This window comes from Oenanthe melanoleuca, chromosome 3 (assembly GCF_029582105.1).
Source record: "Oenanthe melanoleuca isolate GR-GAL-2019-014 chromosome 3, OMel1.0, whole genome shotgun sequence".
NCBI classification, from domain to species: domain Eukaryota; kingdom Metazoa; phylum Chordata; class Aves; order Passeriformes; family Muscicapidae; genus Oenanthe; species Oenanthe melanoleuca.
In genome coordinates, this window is record NC_079336.1 from 46,911,286 (window position 1) to 46,931,039 (window position 19,754).

The 19,754-nt window shown below is 39.6% G+C and overlaps 1 protein-coding gene across 1 annotated transcript in view; it reads left to right on the plus strand.

The window, feature by feature from the left end:
- SLC35F1 (solute carrier family 35 member F1) overlaps nucleotides 1-18,485 on the plus strand; it is a 220,878-nt gene extending 202,393 nt beyond the window's left edge. Inside the window, exon 8 of the mRNA XM_056488595.1 lies at nucleotides 14,425-18,485. Within this exon, the coding sequence (XP_056344570.1) occupies nucleotides 14,425-14,649 (225 nt within the window). The 3' untranslated portion in view covers nucleotides 14,650-18,485. The remainder of the gene's footprint in view (nucleotides 1-14,424) is intronic.
- The last annotated feature ends 1,269 nt before the right edge of the window (nucleotides 18,486-19,754 follow it).

Consider the following 19,754-nt stretch of genomic DNA (forward strand, 5'->3'; position numbering starts at 1 on the left):
TGAAGAGAAGATTGTCGTTGAAGTGTTTTGATTCATTAGCATTTCATTTTTATACGATACAGCCTTGCAACTTCATTGCTTGCAGGACATGAGTGAGTTCATAAACAGCTGCATCTCTAGTGTTACCCCACATGCAGGCATCTTCTTGGCACATTGAACACTTCCCAGGCCCATGGAAGCTGAAAATTCTGCCTGTTAACTTGACACAGTTCTGTGATATATTTATAATTCAAGATGTTAATTGTTCAGGATTTTATTGTATTAAAATGTAACAATATATAGCTTTCAACTGGAGACAGATTACTAGACTGTAATTCACCTATTTTAAAAGTTCTTGCATCCCCCTGCTATTTTTTTAGTTTTTCTCTAATTGATAATTGATTTCAGATATTCCAGCAGATGGGGAAATACATCAGGCCTCTTTGGTAGCTGAATATCCATCACTGTCATAGCATTTAAGTATGCAAAACCATATCTTCAATTTTTAACTTTTTTCTTTTTAATTCTCACCATATTGATATGTGTTATACAATTTTTATGTCCAAAACTTTCCTAGCTGTCTGTTCTCATTTTACCACCTTCTTAGGCACAAGTTACAGGACTGTCCTTGGCCATTCTTTATTATGGATACATGGAGCCCAGTGGTGCTAAAAAATTCAGGGCCACCTCTCTGGGTGCACAGAGTTAGAACTTTTGTATAAATACAAGGGCATTTCTTCTTAGGAGTGTTCTTTCTTACATTTTAGTCTTAGCTATAGCTCTTTTGTTATGTAACTTTAGACTTATTACTTTTCCTTTGCAACCACTGTGTTGTCTCTAGTCTTTCTGAGCAAATTGGGTTCTTACTAAATAATCTAAGCAGTTTATTTTATATTTTCCAGCAGCTAGAGCATGAATACTGATTGTGTTCTGGACCAGCAGGTTGAGTTACACTATATTATATCATTACCTAGCAAGCCAAGCACAATCAATTATATTATCCCTTGGCAAATTCATTCATGACTTTATCCAAGATGCAGCTATAAAAATTCAGAATGTCTGGATATAGTAGCAATTCCCAAATGAAGGAAATGCATATATTTAATAATGAATCAGGGAAGTCATGTATCTTGATTTAGAATCTCGGAGAGTATCTGTGACAAAGGACCTGGATACACAGATAAACATGATACTCAAAGCCTTCCAGGAACAGAAATCTGAAATTGTGCTACTTGAAACCTCTTTTGCTGATACTCAGTCATGTTCCTAAAAATTACTTTTCAGTGCAAATTCTAATAGTATTCATCCAATGGAAGAGAGCAGATGACAGTCTTCCCATTACATCAAGAAACAAGCCATGAAGGCTGGGGTTACCTGGAGAAGAGAGGGTGAAGGTTGGGGAAAGGGCTTCCAGGTTCTGTTTCTGCCAGCACAGACCCTAAGCAGTGCCTGTGAATTTGTGATTTGCATAGTCTTTACTGTAGTGAAAATTTGAACCTTGCTAGAAATATGTATTGAAGCCAGTGTGAAGTTTTCTGCTGTTTTTGGTGCACTTCAGTTCATTTTACTAAATTAGGAAAGCCTGCCACTCAAGGGATAATCTTTTTAAAATTTCACAGTTTCATGACTTTGCAGATGAAACCTTATTTTTTGACCTTGACTCTGTATGCTTCAGGCAGTCCTGGATTTTGTTGGAGCAGAGTGGATACTAAGTCTGTGGTTTGATAGCAGGAGTTAAATAAAATTGGTTTGGTTTGTGGGAGGATTGTTTATTACTTTGATTTTTATTTGGCAGCCATCCATAAACATCTGAGAGTCTTTTCCCAAACCTCTGACATAACTGAGAAAATACTTCAGTTTATGTTCTCACCTTTTTTTTAAACTTCCCTGAGAGTATAAGCTGAGGTCAGTAAAACCCTATTCTTTGCTTGTACTTGTTAGGGAACTAACACCTACCTACTTTAACTTTGACGGTGTTGTTGTCAGTGGTGCTGTCAGTGGTGCATCATTATTTCTAGTGAAGCAGGCAGTGCAGGCTAAAAAACTGGGTTTTACACTATCCCTTTCTCAGTCATAAAGGTATTTTCCTGATGAAATTTGGCATGCAAGCTGCTTGATCCATAAACTTTCTGTTTTAATGGAATTTAGTCGCACAAGGCTTTTATCCTTGTGAATACTTCTGAGCCTGTGATAATAATGAGGGTAAGTCATATTACCAGTTAATTCTTTATGTCATTGGTAATGTTCAAAAAAACCTATGTTCATGTTTCCTTTTCTTTTCCAAAGTACTAAATTTCTTAAGGTGGGAATGCCTCTCAGCATCTCTGCTCCCATTAAGCTGTACTGTCTACATGCCTCTCATCTAAGCAGCATCATTTTCAAATTTCTTTAAATTTATTTATTTCTTTGGTTAGCTGTTTGAACTTCCTCCTCCAAACTATATACAACTAGAAAATAGTTAGGTGTCTATATTTAAAGAGCTGCCTTGAGGTGGAAAGGAGTTAGGTGTGTCTTTGATCACACAAATTCCTGTGACAGAAAGGGCCCCATCCACTCACCCTTTTTGTGATGGTGCAGGATGGCATACAATAAAAATGCTATGAAGTGAAATTATAGAAGACAGTAGAAGCTGGAAAACTAAATGCCTCCCACCAAGTTATTGCACAGCCTGACAGATTTTAAGAACACAGCACAGATGTGGCAGCTTTTTCAAAATACTGCATTTTTAAAAGGATGTCTTCCTTTCACAGTGCTATCTTGCAATAGATTCATTAGTTGCAAAGCCTGAATAGTGAAACATGGACACTCACTTTTTGGAAGCTGTCAAGAGGGGTGTAAATGATGTGGCAGTTGTATTGCAGAAGTTATGATAAAAGCTTTGATTTCAAATATATTTTTTCAGACACTAGCTCATCATAAATGTTGAGTTTTTAGCTTGTTTTCAGTGCCTTTAGCTTGGGATTTTTTCATTTGGTCTCATGTCAAAAGAGTGCACACAATAGAAATGTTTTGAAGCTTTCTAGGAAAATACATTTTTGTTGGAAATGCCTAATTATCAAAACAGAAATGCTAAGTGAGCATATTTTGATCTTAGAATACTCCAAAGTACCACCACCATACCACCACCACCCTCATTTTATTGTGGGTAACTTCTGAATCAGATCTTTCTATGTCTGAGTGTCACACCTTCCTGCATACCTCAAGTGTTAAAACATAAAATTTATGGAATTAGTGAAGAAATTATTAGGGAATTGCACAGAGATTTATTAAGTATACCACAAGAGTGCATTGTGAAGTGTAATTGTTACAATCTGAAGGAAATAAATAGCTTTTAATTCCTACCCAGTATGAGAGTTCACAAGTATTAAGTGAACTCTTCCTGGGTGATAAATCTTCAACAAAACCATATCGATTTTAAAGGTGCTGGTGGATATGGGCTGAAAAAGGAAATCTGGAGGATCACAGCAATAAAGACACATAATATCCAAGAACCAGAGAATGGATTGCAAACTGCAGAGAGCAAAAAATATTGTAGCAAATAACCATCTTTATCACAAGAAGAAGTGCAGACAGAAAAAACATGATGAAGTCATCCTATCTAAAGAGATGGATCTTACTGACAACATACTTTTTCTAAATAATGCTCAATGACTATGAAAGCAAAGACCAAGAGGCTAAGTTTTGTAATTACTTGTGGAGGAAAAAATCAGCATAAATAAAAACCTCAGCATTTCACAAGACAAGCATATTTTTTAAGACAAGGGCATACAATGAATATGCTGAGTTGCATATCTCAGCAATAATTTGCAACCCAGGAGAAAAAGAAAAAAAAAACCAATGAATTAGCAAGGCAGCAGTTGCATTCAAAAGCTTAAACAAGGTTCAGCTACTGAAAATCTACAAGATTTTGAAATTATGATTCTTTGAATCATATTTTCACCTTTGCATAGGGAAACAAAGGCGAGATGTAGACAGAATCATCTTTGAAAGAAAATGCTAAGAGTTAAATGCAATAATTTCATTATAAATTTGGAGATTTGTTATGGAACTGAGTAAACTTTATGTCAAGAAGTGACCAGAAAAGAAAGTAGAATATTTAAGAAGTGTGCACAGAATTATGTGTGCCCTACAAATTATGCCTTGGTCTATGAGCTGCCAGGAAGGAACATATATTAAATCTGCTTTGGTGTACAATTGGATTGAAGTGCTTATTCCAGCTGTGCCTCCTACCAGCCAAGTCAGTCAATGCTACAGACACAGAGGGTTACAACATCCACACCAGCTTCTTCTTCCTACCAGAATGGAGGAATGGATCAACACACAAACAAAACATCAGTTAGAAAACATCACTTTTACATGGTTTCAATCTAAGCAGTGGAGTATTTTATTAGCTTCTAGAACATCTACCAAAAAAAAAAAAATAATCTTTTTGTCTAGACTCCCCCTTCTCACTAAACTGGAAGTTTTCAAACCTATAATATGGGATAGATGCTTGACATCAGCACTGCTGACAAGCAATTTTATTAGCTGGACTAAACTTCTGGAATTATTCCCACCACCTACATGAGTGAAGTTTAGCAAAGAACACTTAAAAGGCTTATAATGGATCTGAAGGAGATTTTTAATAGCTTTAAGTAATAGTAATCTGAATTTTATATCTTAGTGACAAGAGGACAACTTGTAGGGAACTCCAGGTGCAACTGGACAATCCATCTGTTTAAAAATTTGTTAAAAATTAACAGAAAAAAAGAGACTCATAGAAGAAAACTAATATTGTGCAGGTAAAAAGGAGTAGTGAAGTCTAATTACTGAAAAAGATGAACCAAGCTTGGCAATGAAGAAGAAAGTGAAACAAGCAGCAAAAAATTCTTATTTTATATTAAGAGAAGAAATAGTTTTGCTGTGCAAGGACAATGCAGGCCAAAATTAAACAACTTTTCACTTTGCACCAAAACAAAATTGGGATCTTCATATTCAGGAAGTACAAGAGTTAAATGTGAAGACAATGCACCATCTTTAATAGAAATGGAAATTGCTATGTCAGAAGTAGAAACAGAACACAATAATCTGAATACTTAAAATTTTATATGGAGTAGAAAATAAAATCGGAAGTAGACATAATTAGGGACATGGAGATAAATGGAAAATTGGGTAGAATGCAGGCTGGTTCACAGAAGACAGATAATCCTGTTTAAATCTGATGTCCATCTGAATATTTAACTGACTTTTGTGGGGGAAAAGTCAAATGGTAGATCTAACGTGCAAGGTTCTTGAACAGTGCAGCACAGAAAATTATCAGTTAAGCAAAAGAGCAGGATTAGTGATGAAAAGACTGGAACCAGGTGAGAAGCTGGCTAATGAGGATAAAGGACAAGGCAGTGTGCTGAGAGAGAAGCAGCATGCTCGAAGGAACTCGCTGATGGAGGTCCCAAAGAGTTGGTGTGAAGACCAGTCTTGTGTAGTGACTGTAGTAATAGATTTGGCACCCTCAGCAGGAAGAAGAATTAGAATAATCAGGCAGCTAGAACTGGCTGACATTGAGAAATGCTGTGAAGCACAAAGTGCAAGGCAGTGTCTGTGGCAACAGATGGGAAGAATTTGAGCACGGTTCTGACAAAGCTGTTTCCAAATGAGTCTGTCTAGGTATTTCTGGTATTGATGGAGAAGTGCTAATGCCATAGGACAGGACAACTTGCCATCTCAGGGACAGCACTTTTCTAGCTGCAGCTATAGCCTTTTTTTCTGTCAGCTCAAGAGCATCAAGCAGACCTTTTTCTCTTATCTGCTCCAAAGCCTTGACAGAGTAACCATGTGGCCCATAACAATGTACTGAACATGCAGATCTCTAAAAAATCTTTATTGCATGTGACATAGCTTTGATGGGTTGGGAGGGACTATGGAACCTTAACATATATGAATTAATCTATAAATTCACAGGGAGAAAAGGAGAATTATATGATCTAATGATACAAGAACATGTGAGTGGAAAATGAGAATGTATAGAAATTGGGGGGATTTTTTTGCTATCTTAGCAGGGAGGTTCCAGGATCATTTCAAATAGGTTAGTGGGAAGTGAAAAAAATATGTGCTCTGATTGTGAGCAATAATGGGGTGTTAGATTTGACAGCTTAGGACATGCTCTCCATTCTGATTCCTTCATGCACCTGCCTTGAGAGTCTTACAGTTCCTGGAGTTTGGCCTCTCGTTGCCAGCAGCAAATGTTACACTCCAGAGAGCCCTGACATGAAACACCATGTCACACTGCCTCCAGACAGCTGCCCTGGCCACTCATGCTAAGAGTCACTGCAGCTGCATAGTCCTTGTTTCTCAGGGTGGGAGTGCTCCCCACTTGTATTGCCAGGAGAAAAGAACACCATTCGGGAAGGAATTTCTATAGGAATGTATTGTTAGATTCAGCAGAACAATATAAACAGAGAATCCAAGATGAATCCATCATTGTAACCGTGGTTTTGAACACACTGGGCACAATTAGCCTCATGTACAGTAATAGAGAATCAGTTACAGCAGACAGCTGCTCCTGTTTTAAACACTTGCACACAAACCCAAAAAGACACATGGCAATTGGCAGCTGATAGAGCAAACCAACAAAGAATACTGAAAGGTAAAAGTGGGGAGGGGAAATTGATTTTAATAAGCTTTTCTGTTGTGTTCCTCCTGTTTGTATGAAGAGCATCTAAAAGGATAGGTCCTTTACACTTTCTTGCCTAGTAATTGACACAAAATAATCAGAAATGAAGCCCCCTTATGCCACAGTAAGGATTCTCACAGGAAATTAGAGCAATGCAATAGAAGTGTTTGAACTTCACATGAAAATCTCTTTCCTATACAGATAAGATTTAAACAGATTGCAGGGCTCATTCTACCTTGCACTTTTTAATTAGACAGACTGCTGGTACTGCAGGGGTACTGAACACAGGCTCATTTTTTCTCCACGTCTGATGTCAGAGGCAACAAAGGGAGACAGAAGAGAAAGCAGCGTTCCCATCTCTCAGGAAAGGAAGATAAGCCATTTCACACAAACATTTTGCCCTATCAGGCATGTATTTAGAAAGGACAGGCTATTATTAATTTTTTCTGAGGATGCCATTTGAGAAGCATGAAATCATGCAGCTTTGTGCTAAATCACTATTTGCCTTACAGTGCCTATGTCAAGCTCAGAGATTTTTTTCCCAAAGTGCTATCTATTTTCTCCATAATTTGTTTCATTCCACCAGTGAATTCCAGGAAATCTATTAAGTTTCCTAAATTTTAACAGGACTCATGACAGTTTTCCAGTAAACCCTGCTCATTTTTCTCCTTTATAGATAACCTCAGCATCTAAAAGCTAAGAAAGCTTAGGAGTTTCCCACTGACCACTGTTTTACCAATTAAACTGTGCCCATCAGCAAGAAGTGAAATAGAAGGTGCTGCTGTATGACAGAAAGCATAGATCAGTATGTTTTAGATGGAGTAAAACATGCAAGCAGTAGAACAAAATCAACTGGAAAATACAGAAAATGTCTCATCTGATTCCTTGTCAGCACAGTTTCTATGCAACATTTGCAATTCAGCATAAGCCATAGTAATGGACAGCATTTCATCTGAGTTAGATCATATTGAAGGTGCAAGCATGCATCAGCAATTGAGAAGTATGGCCTTTCTGCCATGCATGAAATGACAGGAAAAATTTCCTTTGGTTTCTTTGTTTTCACCAAATTGCAACAAGGGCAGTGTCACGTTTTCACTGTCATTCAGGCAGATCAGAAACTTCTTGGTTTGGGTTCTGCTGGTAAGTGATGTGTTGAGACAAACCTCCATCATTCAGTGATGATGAAAGGTGTGGAGGAGCTAGCTACACACTTCACTTTTCATCCCAGCTGCGTTCAGAGTGACTGGCTTTAAGCCATCACTTAAGACTTTATCCTCATGGTTTGCCCAAGAAATAGCTGAAGGTCATTAAAGTGTGAAGATAATGCAATCCTGCTGGTAGTAGACAGAAGTTATGATCATTACTGATATGGGCACCCCTAGGTGCCCTCCTCAGCAAGAGAACCAACATTTCTGCTCAGACATTCCAGCTTCTGCAGTTGGTGAGCAGGGAAGGCACTCTAAACCCTACCTCAGTGGTCTGGGTCCCTTTGGAGCTTTCTTAAAAACTGAGAAATCTGGCAGGACACAGAAAGGTTCAAGTGGATTTGATAAGTCTGTTTCAAACCATTCCTTGTGATTCCTCTGAATCCCAAAAAGGTATCTTCCTTGTAGGCTGGGACAAAAATATTGCTGATCCAAGACAGGCTCAGTCAGATCCTCGTGGGTGTGATCCAAGGCAGTCACCACAGAGCACTGCTAGCTATGACTAGGATGCTGGTTCCTGTTACTATAAATAAAGTAATGTGGCTGTAGCATCCAGCCAGGCAAGTGAAAACACTGTGTGAATTCCTAGCTCTCAGAGCCCTCAGCCTTCTGCTGCTGGCTGGAGAGTTGTGCATCCCACAGTGCAACTTCTGCACTTGATCACGGTGAGCTTCATTTGCTATGTTGGAGGCGAAAATAGAAAATTGTGCAAAGAGGCTCAGCCTCTCGATCAATTTATCAAACAGAGTGGAAATGTCTGTTTGCTATATAAAAGATAATGAGAGAAATTTGCTTTTAACTCCCTTCACTCAGCCTGCTCAGGTATTCATGTGTGAAATTACTCAGGGGAAAAAGCCATAAGTCAGTGAAAGAACACCTAGTGGCCTTAGCTTTGATGGGCTGTGCAGTGTTTGCTACAAACTGAATTAGTCTGGAAAGCAGAGTTCACTGCACTGCACAGACCCACTGATGGGAAGGAAAAAGGTGGAGGGAACTGCATATCTGGAGAGCATGGATGGTGCCAGCAAAAATATGGAACTAGATGAATTCCACCTGATATGTACATTTTTACCCCTCTTCATCAGTGTGATTCTGAGGAGGTCACTTTTCTCTGAGATTTAAAATTTGAATTAATGGACCTGATTTCTTTATTCATTTGTGCCAAAATGTGGAGAACTGCCAAATGAGATAGAGAAAAATGTAGTTATTCCATTTCTTACTTTATCACTGAATTTGTGAAACTTGATAATTATAAATTTTCTGTTAGTACCTTAACAAAAAAAAAAGCCTTTTTAAGGACTTGAAAAGCACAGTTGGGTTGCCATAGGCTAGGAGCTGTGGTTCATACTACCTATCAAGAGATTCAGTATGTGGCTGCTGTTTTGAAATACAAATGTAGTGCTGGAGTGCTGCAGCTCAAATAGTCTGCTCCTGCAACTATTTCCAGTTCAATGGACTGAGTAAAACAGAATTTGCATTTTCATAACCGTTGTAATAATGTTCAAGATCATTATCACAATGGCTGAGCGAAAACCCAAAATTAGCAAATCGTTGTTCTTTGTCTGTGTGGGCTTTTCTGCAGACTCACATCTGTCTCATTTTGTCACTTTGGATACTGTTTTGCTGTGGTGTCAGTGGTAACATGGACATGGACATCTGTGACAGCCAGAACTACTTCTCTGCAGATTCCCAATTCGGCAGGAGTCAGTGAGCACAGAGTTTCCTAGTTGTGATTTTTCCATGCCATTTCTTTGGGCTTTCCCTTCTGAATTCATAACCTGTGTACTGAAGAATGGCTTGCTCTCTCCAGACTAAGGCATGAGTCTACTACCTTCTAAACAGTTTTTCTTTGTGTTTTTTTTCTTCTTCTGTTACTGTCTAATCACTGTTCAGGACAATGAAATCAGATGCCCTCATCTCTGCATTAAGAAGCTTCCTTTTCTCCCACCTTTCCAAGTGGATTACTTTAAAGCATGAGTCTCAAGAGGAAACAATAGAAATGTTTTACCCATAGTGATTTAAGGATATATGAAAGACAAGTTTCACATGGACAGACAGTAAAAAGTAGAGGATAAAAACTAGTAGGGAGTAAATTTTAAAGGGTTTAATAGTGTATTTTGGATTTTTTAAATTACTAATTTTTCAGGTGCCTTTATACTCATCTTCTTTATTTCAGGAACCTTGTGATGCTTGACTTAATTTTGATTCACTTGCAACAAAAATGCTATATATATAAGCTAAATTGTGCTTTATAAACTTGATCTACACTTGTATGTAGCACTGCAGATTTGGGTTTTTTTTTCTTTTTTTTTGGGTTCTTTTCATTTTTAGCATCAACAGCGTTGTGCATAGACAATAGAAAGAGTAATTTCACCTTACAGCTGCTGTGATCAGCTGGGCCTTGCTGCTCAGTGGTTTTCCTGGTGGGGTTCTGCAGCTGCACTCACTGGAGTGAGGCTCATATTCCTGCAGCCAAGCCACCAGCTTCCACAAGCTCGTCTGCTGAACCTGACTGAGCAGATCCATTCAAGTACTGGGTTCCTAATGAGCAGCTCAGATATATACCAGAAATGTCCACTCACCAGAATCAGCTTCTATGGTTAGGCTGACCAAATCTTGTTAAGCATGTTATCATGTTGTATTTATCTAGGTTTTGCTTTGTGTGTTTATCTTCAAATTGAGAGGCACCAAAGATGTGTCTCTTACATGCTGAAAGGTAATGTCAGTTTAATGTAGGCTATTTTCACCACAGGTACTAAATGGTGTCTAGAGAAGATTTTTTTGTGTGTGTTTTCATAGTTCGTTTAAACATTTATGAATATCATTGTATCATCCGTATTAAATACTATTGATTGGGAGAACATTTATAGACACACAGATATCAGTGCAGAGCAAACATGGTGAGATCTGTAGAGCTGATTTAACTATTTGATTTGACTGCTTAAAAAGCTTTGGCAGATGCTTTTCATGTCAGTGATGAAATCTGAAATGTTGTAAGTAAGGCACTTTCCCTGCAAAGGTGATCTCTGCTTTCTCCTCAGAGGATCCCTATTCCCCATTTTGATTCTGTAAACCCATCTTTATTCAGTAACCAAGTGTTATTATCTCTTTTAAATGGGTGAGAAACTGAGGAGCATCTAAAATCATTATGATTCACAAGATAAAGTCACAGGATGAAAATCAAATCCAGGGACTCAAGAGTGTTAGATCATAGACCCCACCACAAAGTCATCTGGTCTCTCAATAAGCTTCATGGATAAGCAAGTTTATATACATATGTACCTATACATGTAGATACAAAATCCTTAGTGAAACTGTTTAATGATGCAGAAACATGGGTTGACTTTTAGTCCGTTTAGGGTGTGTGACACTCATTATCTAATCTGAGGTAACCATCTTCTCTTGACCATGTTACTCTTTTCCTGCCTAGCATGGAGGGGAGGATTTGGAGAGGCATACAAATCTGGATATTTTAAAAATATTTTTTCTTAGAGGAAATACGTTTTCTGTAGAAAGAGGTAATTCAGTAAAATGAAGCACAATATCATTCTCACGCAGCTTTTTAGGCAGAGAGGGAAATTACACACTTCCCAAGAACCATCAGTTTGGTACTGCCATTGCCTAGAGTGGCAGTGAAAAGTGATCTTCTCTCACTTCATTTCTTAAGAATAACTCTTTCTGCTGGTTTTGAATGTGTTTCTTTTTCCTGTCTATTAATAGCAAATCTGAGTAGATGGTTTTCGGATCAAGATTAAAAAAACCTCCAAAACCTACATAGCAGTAGAGTGTGCCTGTAAATCTTACCTTCATAAATTGCAGATTTCAGCTAGAGTCTGAGTAGCACAGTACAGTGAACAACAAATTTTGTATTTGGGAACTGAGTCTGCATCTTCCCATTGCACTGATGGATTCACTGCAGTTTTAATAGAAGGAAAATAACCATTTATTTCAAAGAAATTTGGATCAGTCTGACAGGGTATTGACAAAAACAGATTTTCCATATACTTCAGTATATATTCCTATATTACCCCTCTACTTCAGTGTTGGAGAGAGCTGCTCCACAAATGAATTCAGCCTGAACCTTGTTTCTAAGGAAGGTAAAAAGGAAGGAGTTGTCATAGGACTGTCAGAGTCCAGGTTTCTTTGAACTAGCTGTGCACAGATACCAAAGACAAATGTTTCACAGACCCAAGCTATGCCCAAACCCTTTCTCCCAGGCTGGAGAGCTGCCACAAGGGAGGACCCTACCATGGAAAGAATATTATCAGCCAAAAGAACCCACTGGCAGGAAGCCCCTGAGACAGGAATGAGAGATGTGGCCAGGAGGACAGGGATATGATAGAGCTGGAGCCATGAACCAGAGCAAAAATGAATTTATTTTGTCTGGGCAGCTCCTAGAACAGAAAAAAAAGAGCATTTAGCTGCTGGAAGTCCCACAGATTCCTCACAGCAGGACACAAGGCAGTCACAGATCTGGCTGGCACTCTGGCTATGCAGTGGGCCAGGCCAATTGGCTGGCTGGGGTGAGAAATTCAAGCATAAGGTGGGAATGAGGGACAGTGGGAAACTAGGAATGGGAAACTAGATGCATTTGGCTCCTGAGATTTGCTTGAGCTTAGTCTCCTTCACTGCTGCCAAGTGATACTCAAGTTCAAATGCAAAGTGAAAGAGGGAAGGAAAGTGCTGAGAAAAAAATTGTAGTGAAAATGGAAGGGGGAAGATCAACCAGAAATGTCTCTGCAATTATTGACTTGTGTTTTATTGCCACGTGGGGGAGATCTAAGCTTAAGCAGTCCTGTCAGGGATGTATCACATGGAAGGAATCCTTCAGCAGATGCAGGGTGAGGCTGGACAGTGTCTCTGTGACCGAGCTGACTGGTTTCATCAAACTGTGCTGCCACACAACATCTGAGGGCCTGGTGATGTACATGTTAAAAAGCAATTAAAAGCTGATGAAAAGCAAAACTTTTCCTGCCCTCTAATCTTTCTGACATACTTTAAAAACTTTCTCCATTGTGGTATTTTCCCTGTTGAACGTGCATACTGGATGTGGTAAACACACACACAGACGTATCACCGTGGGTTATATGATCAAAGCTTTCAGAGATACTGAAGATTCTGTAAAAAGGCCAAATGCTTCCTTAGGCAGGAGGTTGGATGGAGGTTTTGTAGGTTTATGAACAATCAACACCATTAATTTATGACCAATTAACATCACTGCAAATTTAGCTTAAGTAAAATTTGTTTTCTCCACAACAATAAATTCTTTAAGCATAAAAAGCAGAATTGCTCCAAAATTTCCAAGATAATAGAGTCCATCCTGTCTATTTTGTATTGTGCTAAAGTGATCCAGAGTTAAAAATGGGGCATCCATCAATGCAGAGTCAATCAGGATTAACAAACAAACTTGCAGACGCCTTTACATAAAATCCTGAAGTACCTCACAGAGAAACTAATAGCAGGTTGCAGGTAGTTGATGGTGTTCAGGTGCACTTCTGGAAGTTCCACTGAATACAAATCATTTATATCCTCAACAAGGTGGCTGTGCAATTTGTCCTTCATGGTTTCTCACACACAGCATGCATGAAGAAATAACTTGTAGTCTAGGATGAGCAGACAAGTCATATGGGCTTAAAGCCATTTTTATGTCCCCCATAGCCAGAACCCAGTATCCAAAGCTAGTAGCCAATGGTCTGTGCTTTTGAAACCCTGTCCTTGCCTTTAGCTTTATCTGCAAGGACTAACAAGTTGCCAGAAAGGTTCTTTGTGTTGTATTTTTAGTTCAGACACAAGTCTGTATATGTCAAAAAATTCAGGCCGACCTCTGATCTAGTGAAGCTGTGTGCCAAAATATGTATACTTGAGCTTTCAGTGAACTGCCCTCCATGTGTACTTTCAAACCTCATGATGTTGACCCAGAGCATGTTTCACAGCTGAAGTTCATCCTGTCCAAACTCATATTAGATCTTCTAGCACCTGCTTTCTGTTCACAAGCAAGAGAAGCTACAGACAGGGTGGTTTTTAAGTGCCTTTATTAAAATATATATTTTAGTGTATATATATATATTCTTAAATTCTTATTGAAAATATTATTGAAAATATTACTTAATGATATTTTTATATTTCCAACAGCATGCTAACTTCACAGACGTGGTTTAGCTGTAACTAACTTCAGATTTGTCCACTGCCTGTCTGACAGCTGTAGATGATGGTACCTCACACTGGAGCTGGAAAAACTTGGACTCAGAGGAGTAGCTAACTTGCCTAAAAGCATGAAAAAATCAGCTTTGCTTCTGTGACCAAAACTCAGCTTTCCCAAGTCCCAGCCAGTATTGATAAGTCAATACTTATCATGTCTGGCCCAGGGGAAGGCACTAGTTACCTCTTGGTTACAGAGGATAGGGGAACTGGTGGGAGTAAATCAACTTTCAAAGAGTAAAATTCCATAAAGATTCACATCCAAATGATGGGGAGTTTGTTCTGTGCAGTGCATGCCAAAACAAGGACCTGTGCCTAACCTTGTGTGTGGGTCTTCATGAACTCAGGGTAATTGGTGCCGTGTCTGATGACTCTGCTGCTATTTCTGCTCAGTTTTCAGGACTTTACTTGTTGTCATTCTTCACGATCCTCGTTGGGCTGGTGCTCTACTCCTCCACATCCACCTACGTGGCCCAGGATCCTCGGGTGTACAAGCAGTTCCGGAACCCCTCTGGGCCTGTTGTGGACCTGCCAGCCACCAGCCAGATGGAGCCCTCGGTGACATACACCAGCCTGGGGCAGGAGACAGAGGAGGAGCCTCACGTCAGAGTCGCGTAAAGCCAGGGCTGGTGATCACCTGCTGACAGTGGAGCTCGTATATCCATTATCTCTGTATTGTACATAGAGAAAGGTATTTACCAGGTGCAGGTACACTGGTGAGCTGCAAGGTAGCAAATAAGGAAAGCTCATACAAACACAAATTAATTGTTCCGGGGTGTTCCTTGCAAGGAGGTGCCAGTCCCTCGTTTACGAAATGAGCGGCATGTTTGCAACACAAACTGCTGTGTAGGAATCAGTTCATGTCAAACTACCTGGGAAAGATAATATGTAAGATGAAATTACAAAAAAAGAAATTCATAGAACGGTGTTTTACACACAGAGTGATATTATGCCTAAGCCACACCAGTTGTGGAAAAATGCCTTTTTACAGCAGATACACTTTGTGCAGTCACTGTTAATTTCTCTCTAAAATTTTTTTGTTTGCACATAACAGATGGGTTAGTCATGGTTACAACACCCTGACACATTTTTGCTAGCACCTTGGATTTGGTGAGGGAAATACAATGAGTTCTTCTGTGCTGTCTAGTTGCCCTTTCTAGGTAATCTGATCCATGAATCCAGAGAAGGGACAACTTACAATATCCGTCTCTATTCTAGGAATAGGTATAAGGCGAGCATTTTAGCCTTTCTATATTTGCAGAAGTGAAGTACTCAAGCATTGACCTCTCTACGATCCATGGCAGATTTCCTGGTGGCCAAGGTTCTGCATCAGGTGACAGGGAGTCAGTTTCTCTGTAGTCATGACTCAACACAGATTTCTTACTTTTACAATTTTAACCTGTAGAAAGAAAAATGCATTTTCTAGTTTCCTACGTATTGTACCCCTCCACGGAAAGATGACACATCATGTGGATCAGGGCACTTATTTTAGATACTCAGAGCATCAAGGGTGCCTTCTGCTGTTCCAGTTTGCATAGTCTCCCGTGGTTCATTATTCTAACAATAGCTATTTAGAAATGTGTCAGTTTTTCACCAAAACCCACAGGTTGTAAAAATCAGGAAGATGAAGGGAGGAATTCATGAGCAGAAAGACTGGACCATCTGCTGGTGTTGCTGCAATAGCACAAAGGCATTTTACTGGCAGGGTGCAGCCAATTATTTTCATTAACTGTGAGGCAAGCAGAAGAATTCAGCAGTTTTCTTACATTCCTGGGGACGTGTGAAAATAGTAAGGGTGTGCTCCATGCTTCTGTATACAACTGTACTTCTGCCTCAGGAGCCTTATGAGAATGGGGAAAATCTTAGTCACACCATGAAAAATCCATCTTTGCCTGTGTGTTTGCTCTTCTGAGAGCCCAGTACAAGGAAATCATTATTTCAATACCCTTTATCTATTTGTAATTTAAAATTAAGGAAGACAAGGTGTTCCTGTGTCTAACAATAGGTGAGGAATATAGGAGAGATCTTGGTTTTATTCACCAATCTGCCACATCTTTGCATAAATCCTTGGGCATGACTTACCTTCTGTGTGGCTGAGTTTCCCAATCAGTATATATGGGAATGATGACATTTTACCTACCTCACAGAGGTGCTATGGGACCAAGTTATCTTAAAATGCTTCAGGATTTTCAGAAAGAAGGCATTTAAGAAGCACGTAACAGTGCTGTAAAAGTGCGTATACATTCACTGTATTTGAAAATGGAGTCTATGGCATGGTTGATGAATATTTTGCTTGTGGGCATAGAAAGTGAATTTGATTTGAATGTTATTCTGCTGAAAAAGACTGTTTCAAGCAAAAAGTAGGCCTTCGTGTTTGAAAAATACAACTTACCTATTTCTATTTAAAAAAGAAGAAAAAAAATCAATCTATACACTGGAGATTAGAAAGGTCACACAGTTCAACCAAGCAGGATGAATTTCTGCTGAGGTAACATTCATTTTTTATAGTCCTGTTCTGCTTTAATACAGAAAGAACTTCCCTGAAGCAGACTGAGAGAGGAGTATATATGCATAATAGACATGAAGTGGCAAATGTCAAAATGCTTTTGAACAGCAGAAGAATGCTGTATCTTATTCTTGCTGTGGAGAAGAGGTGATTTCTTTCCTGCTGTGTTTAGGCTGTCTGCCACAACCCTGCTGCACCTGAGGGAAGGTTCTGCAATATTGCCAAATCATGCCCAAAACTAGCCCAAAAGCTTTGGTTGAGATGCCTTGGTACTAAACTAACAAATGTATGATTTCCCCCCCGTCTTCTGGTTTTTAAATCTTTCTAGCACTCATGTTTTCAAACTTTTCTTTTTCTTGAACTATTGAGGATTAAAAAAACACAAAACAAAAAACCACTGGATTCTCGCAGAAAAACAAAGTCTGTATTCTGGGGATATTAAGGAAAGTCTAAATATAAAAAAATTAAAAAAAAAAACCACACAAGAAAGATTACCTTACATTTCAGGGTAAGATCCTTGGGTCAAGCCCTGTTAGAGCTTTGACGTAAGGTGGATTTTGTACATTCCCCAGGAGAAGGGGTCTGATTACAATCATGGCTCCCTCAGGTACCCAGTGGCACACTGGTGGGCACCTGCCATCTCAGTCGTTTTTGCTACCTTTTGTACCAATTAAATACCTTTCTCTGAGCATTAGTCCCCGTGTTGGTCTGAGAACCTTGAGGATTGTGTGCGTGTGTGTTTCATGTTTACAGTTCCTTCCTTTTGCATAACTGTTTTGATTAATTTCCTTATTAGTATTTATTTTTAAGCCAAATGTATGTAGTTCTTCGGCCTCCCCCTCCTCATTTTTCTGACACTAACTCGTAGATGTTTGTTATTCTTCTGAAAACAGCTGGGCAGGAGGCAGCTCCGGGCAGGGAGGGCTGGGAGTTTCTCCTGACTTGGAGAAGGGGCTGCGATCCATGGGTGGCTGAGAGGAGCCACCTGGAGAGATTTTACCAGGCTGTCCTGAAAGGCTCTGTTGTACAGGAATGAGTGATGGATGTTTCAGTGAGCACTGCCACCAGCCACCCCCTGTGCTCCTCGTGCAGGAGGAGCTGGATGTGCAAAGCGGGGCTGCTTCGCTGTTTCCCGATAACCAAGGCGGATGCTCGGATTAGCACCGGTGCGCCAGTCCCGGATGGACCTCAAAGGAAAGCAGTAGTGTAGCTTTACAAATAACTGTGTTGGCTGAAAAACTGAGGTCCAGAGAAGGAAAATATTCCTGCCTGTGTTCTGCAGTTGGAGCCCTCAGTGACCAGCAAAGGCTCAGCTATCTCACGGCAGCTGCTCTCCGTGTTGCGTAGGACGTCTCTAGCTCTGCATAGCTCCTTGCCTGAACAGACTGAAACTCTCTGATACTGCTGGCCCTGGGCAGCCCTTAGCAAGACTGATGTCATTTTCTGATACTGGATGAGAACCCTCACTGGGAGACAGACCTTGTCTTTGTTCCAGCTATAAGGTTTCGAAACACACAACGATAGACCAAGCAATTGAAAATTTTGCACCACTGTGTCATAAGAAGAAGTTTCAATGTATAGTGTAGAGATTGCTAACTTGTGCTATTAACATTTTGACAAGCGTGTAGTATTGTTTTCTTTCCTTTTTTTTTTTTTTTTTTTAACCATTTAGTATTCCTGAGCTAGCTACAAATATAAATTTTACCCCATGGGTAGGATTTTATTGTTAAATGCCATAATAAAGCACACTAATCTTGACACCACAGATGGAAGTATGAACCAAAACCAAAACCAGGCAAACAAAATCCCAACCCCAAATCCTGCATTGAGAAGCTGAATAAACCTTTCTCCATTTTGATATTTGCATGCACCTATATGGACTGGCTGTGGCAATGTAATGCCTGTATAATGTTTTCAAATAAAAAAATAAATGCTTTATGAAAGCGGTGTTATTGGTTTCCCGACTGTTTCCTTTCTGCTATCTTAGCCTAAAACTATTTTTCAGAAGTGCAAATCTTGAATTGCAGGGAATATTTTTTCTCTGTGCTCAGGGCTTCTTCCCCTTGTGAGGTGGTTAACCTAGAAGTCTTTCCAAGGTGTCTAAGAATAGATGTCATCAGGCATCCTCAAGTATCTTGCCTGGCCCCAGAGCACTGGTCCAGAAGCATAAGAGTACTTCTGCCATACCTCTGTCTTAACCTGCCATTTCCTTAGAGCTAGCTCATGCATCCTGATAGTCACTGCCCTCATTTGGAGACAAAACCACTCTCTCCACTGCCTTCCAGAAATTATTAATTAGTCTAGAATTAATATGCAGGAATTAATCAATGTGGAATTAATCTGACAAGTGCATTATATTAAAGGGCTTCTCTGGCAGAGGTTACTGAGTGCCTGCAGCTGTGTTTCCCAGCCCTCCCTCCCAGGCTGCCCTACACTGCAACACTACACCCTGCTGAGTCCTGAAAACAAAGGATGGAGACAAAATTTAGGCATTGAGGGAAAAGGAGTGTCAGGAGGAGGGTGAGAAAGAAAGACTTTGACTGATTGAAAGTTCACGTGGACAGGAAAGGAAGATCCTTAGTGTGTGACAGCAAGGGATTTTATAAACATGTATTCATTCACTTCTAAGAGTTCTTGCCAGCAAATGCACCTCTCCATCCTTCTTTGCCTGATGTCTCCCTGGGAAACTTTGCATCAGTATTTCTCACATACTTCACTGCTGGGAATATAAAAGGAAACAGAGAGTGGTGAGCTCATTTCCAGTCACTCCCTGCACTGCAACTGCACAGAGCCCAGGTGTTACAAAGCCAACAGAGCTGCACCCGGGTGCTGGTTGATGTCTGATATTCCTCTGTGAATGTTCCCTAAGTTATACGGAGCTCCAGACACTGAGTTAGTGTGCACAGCTTTGTCATACTAACAGTTGGTTTGCATTTTCCTCCAAATCTTCTCAAGAGACTCTCTGGCATTACAAAATTATCCTTTTATTGCCTGGCTAGAATTCAGCCTGGGTACTTGAGTTATATGAATAGTAATTGCATGGAATTATGCTAAAAATAGATCATAAATAGGCATTAATGAGTCTTTCTGTTCTTAAATCAAACACGTTTTAACACTGAAGGACACTCAATCAGCTTAAAGCTGCCAGTCTCCCTTTGTTTTTGTTTATTTGAACTAGTTCTCCAAAACATTACTAACCCAAAGCTGAATGCTTAGC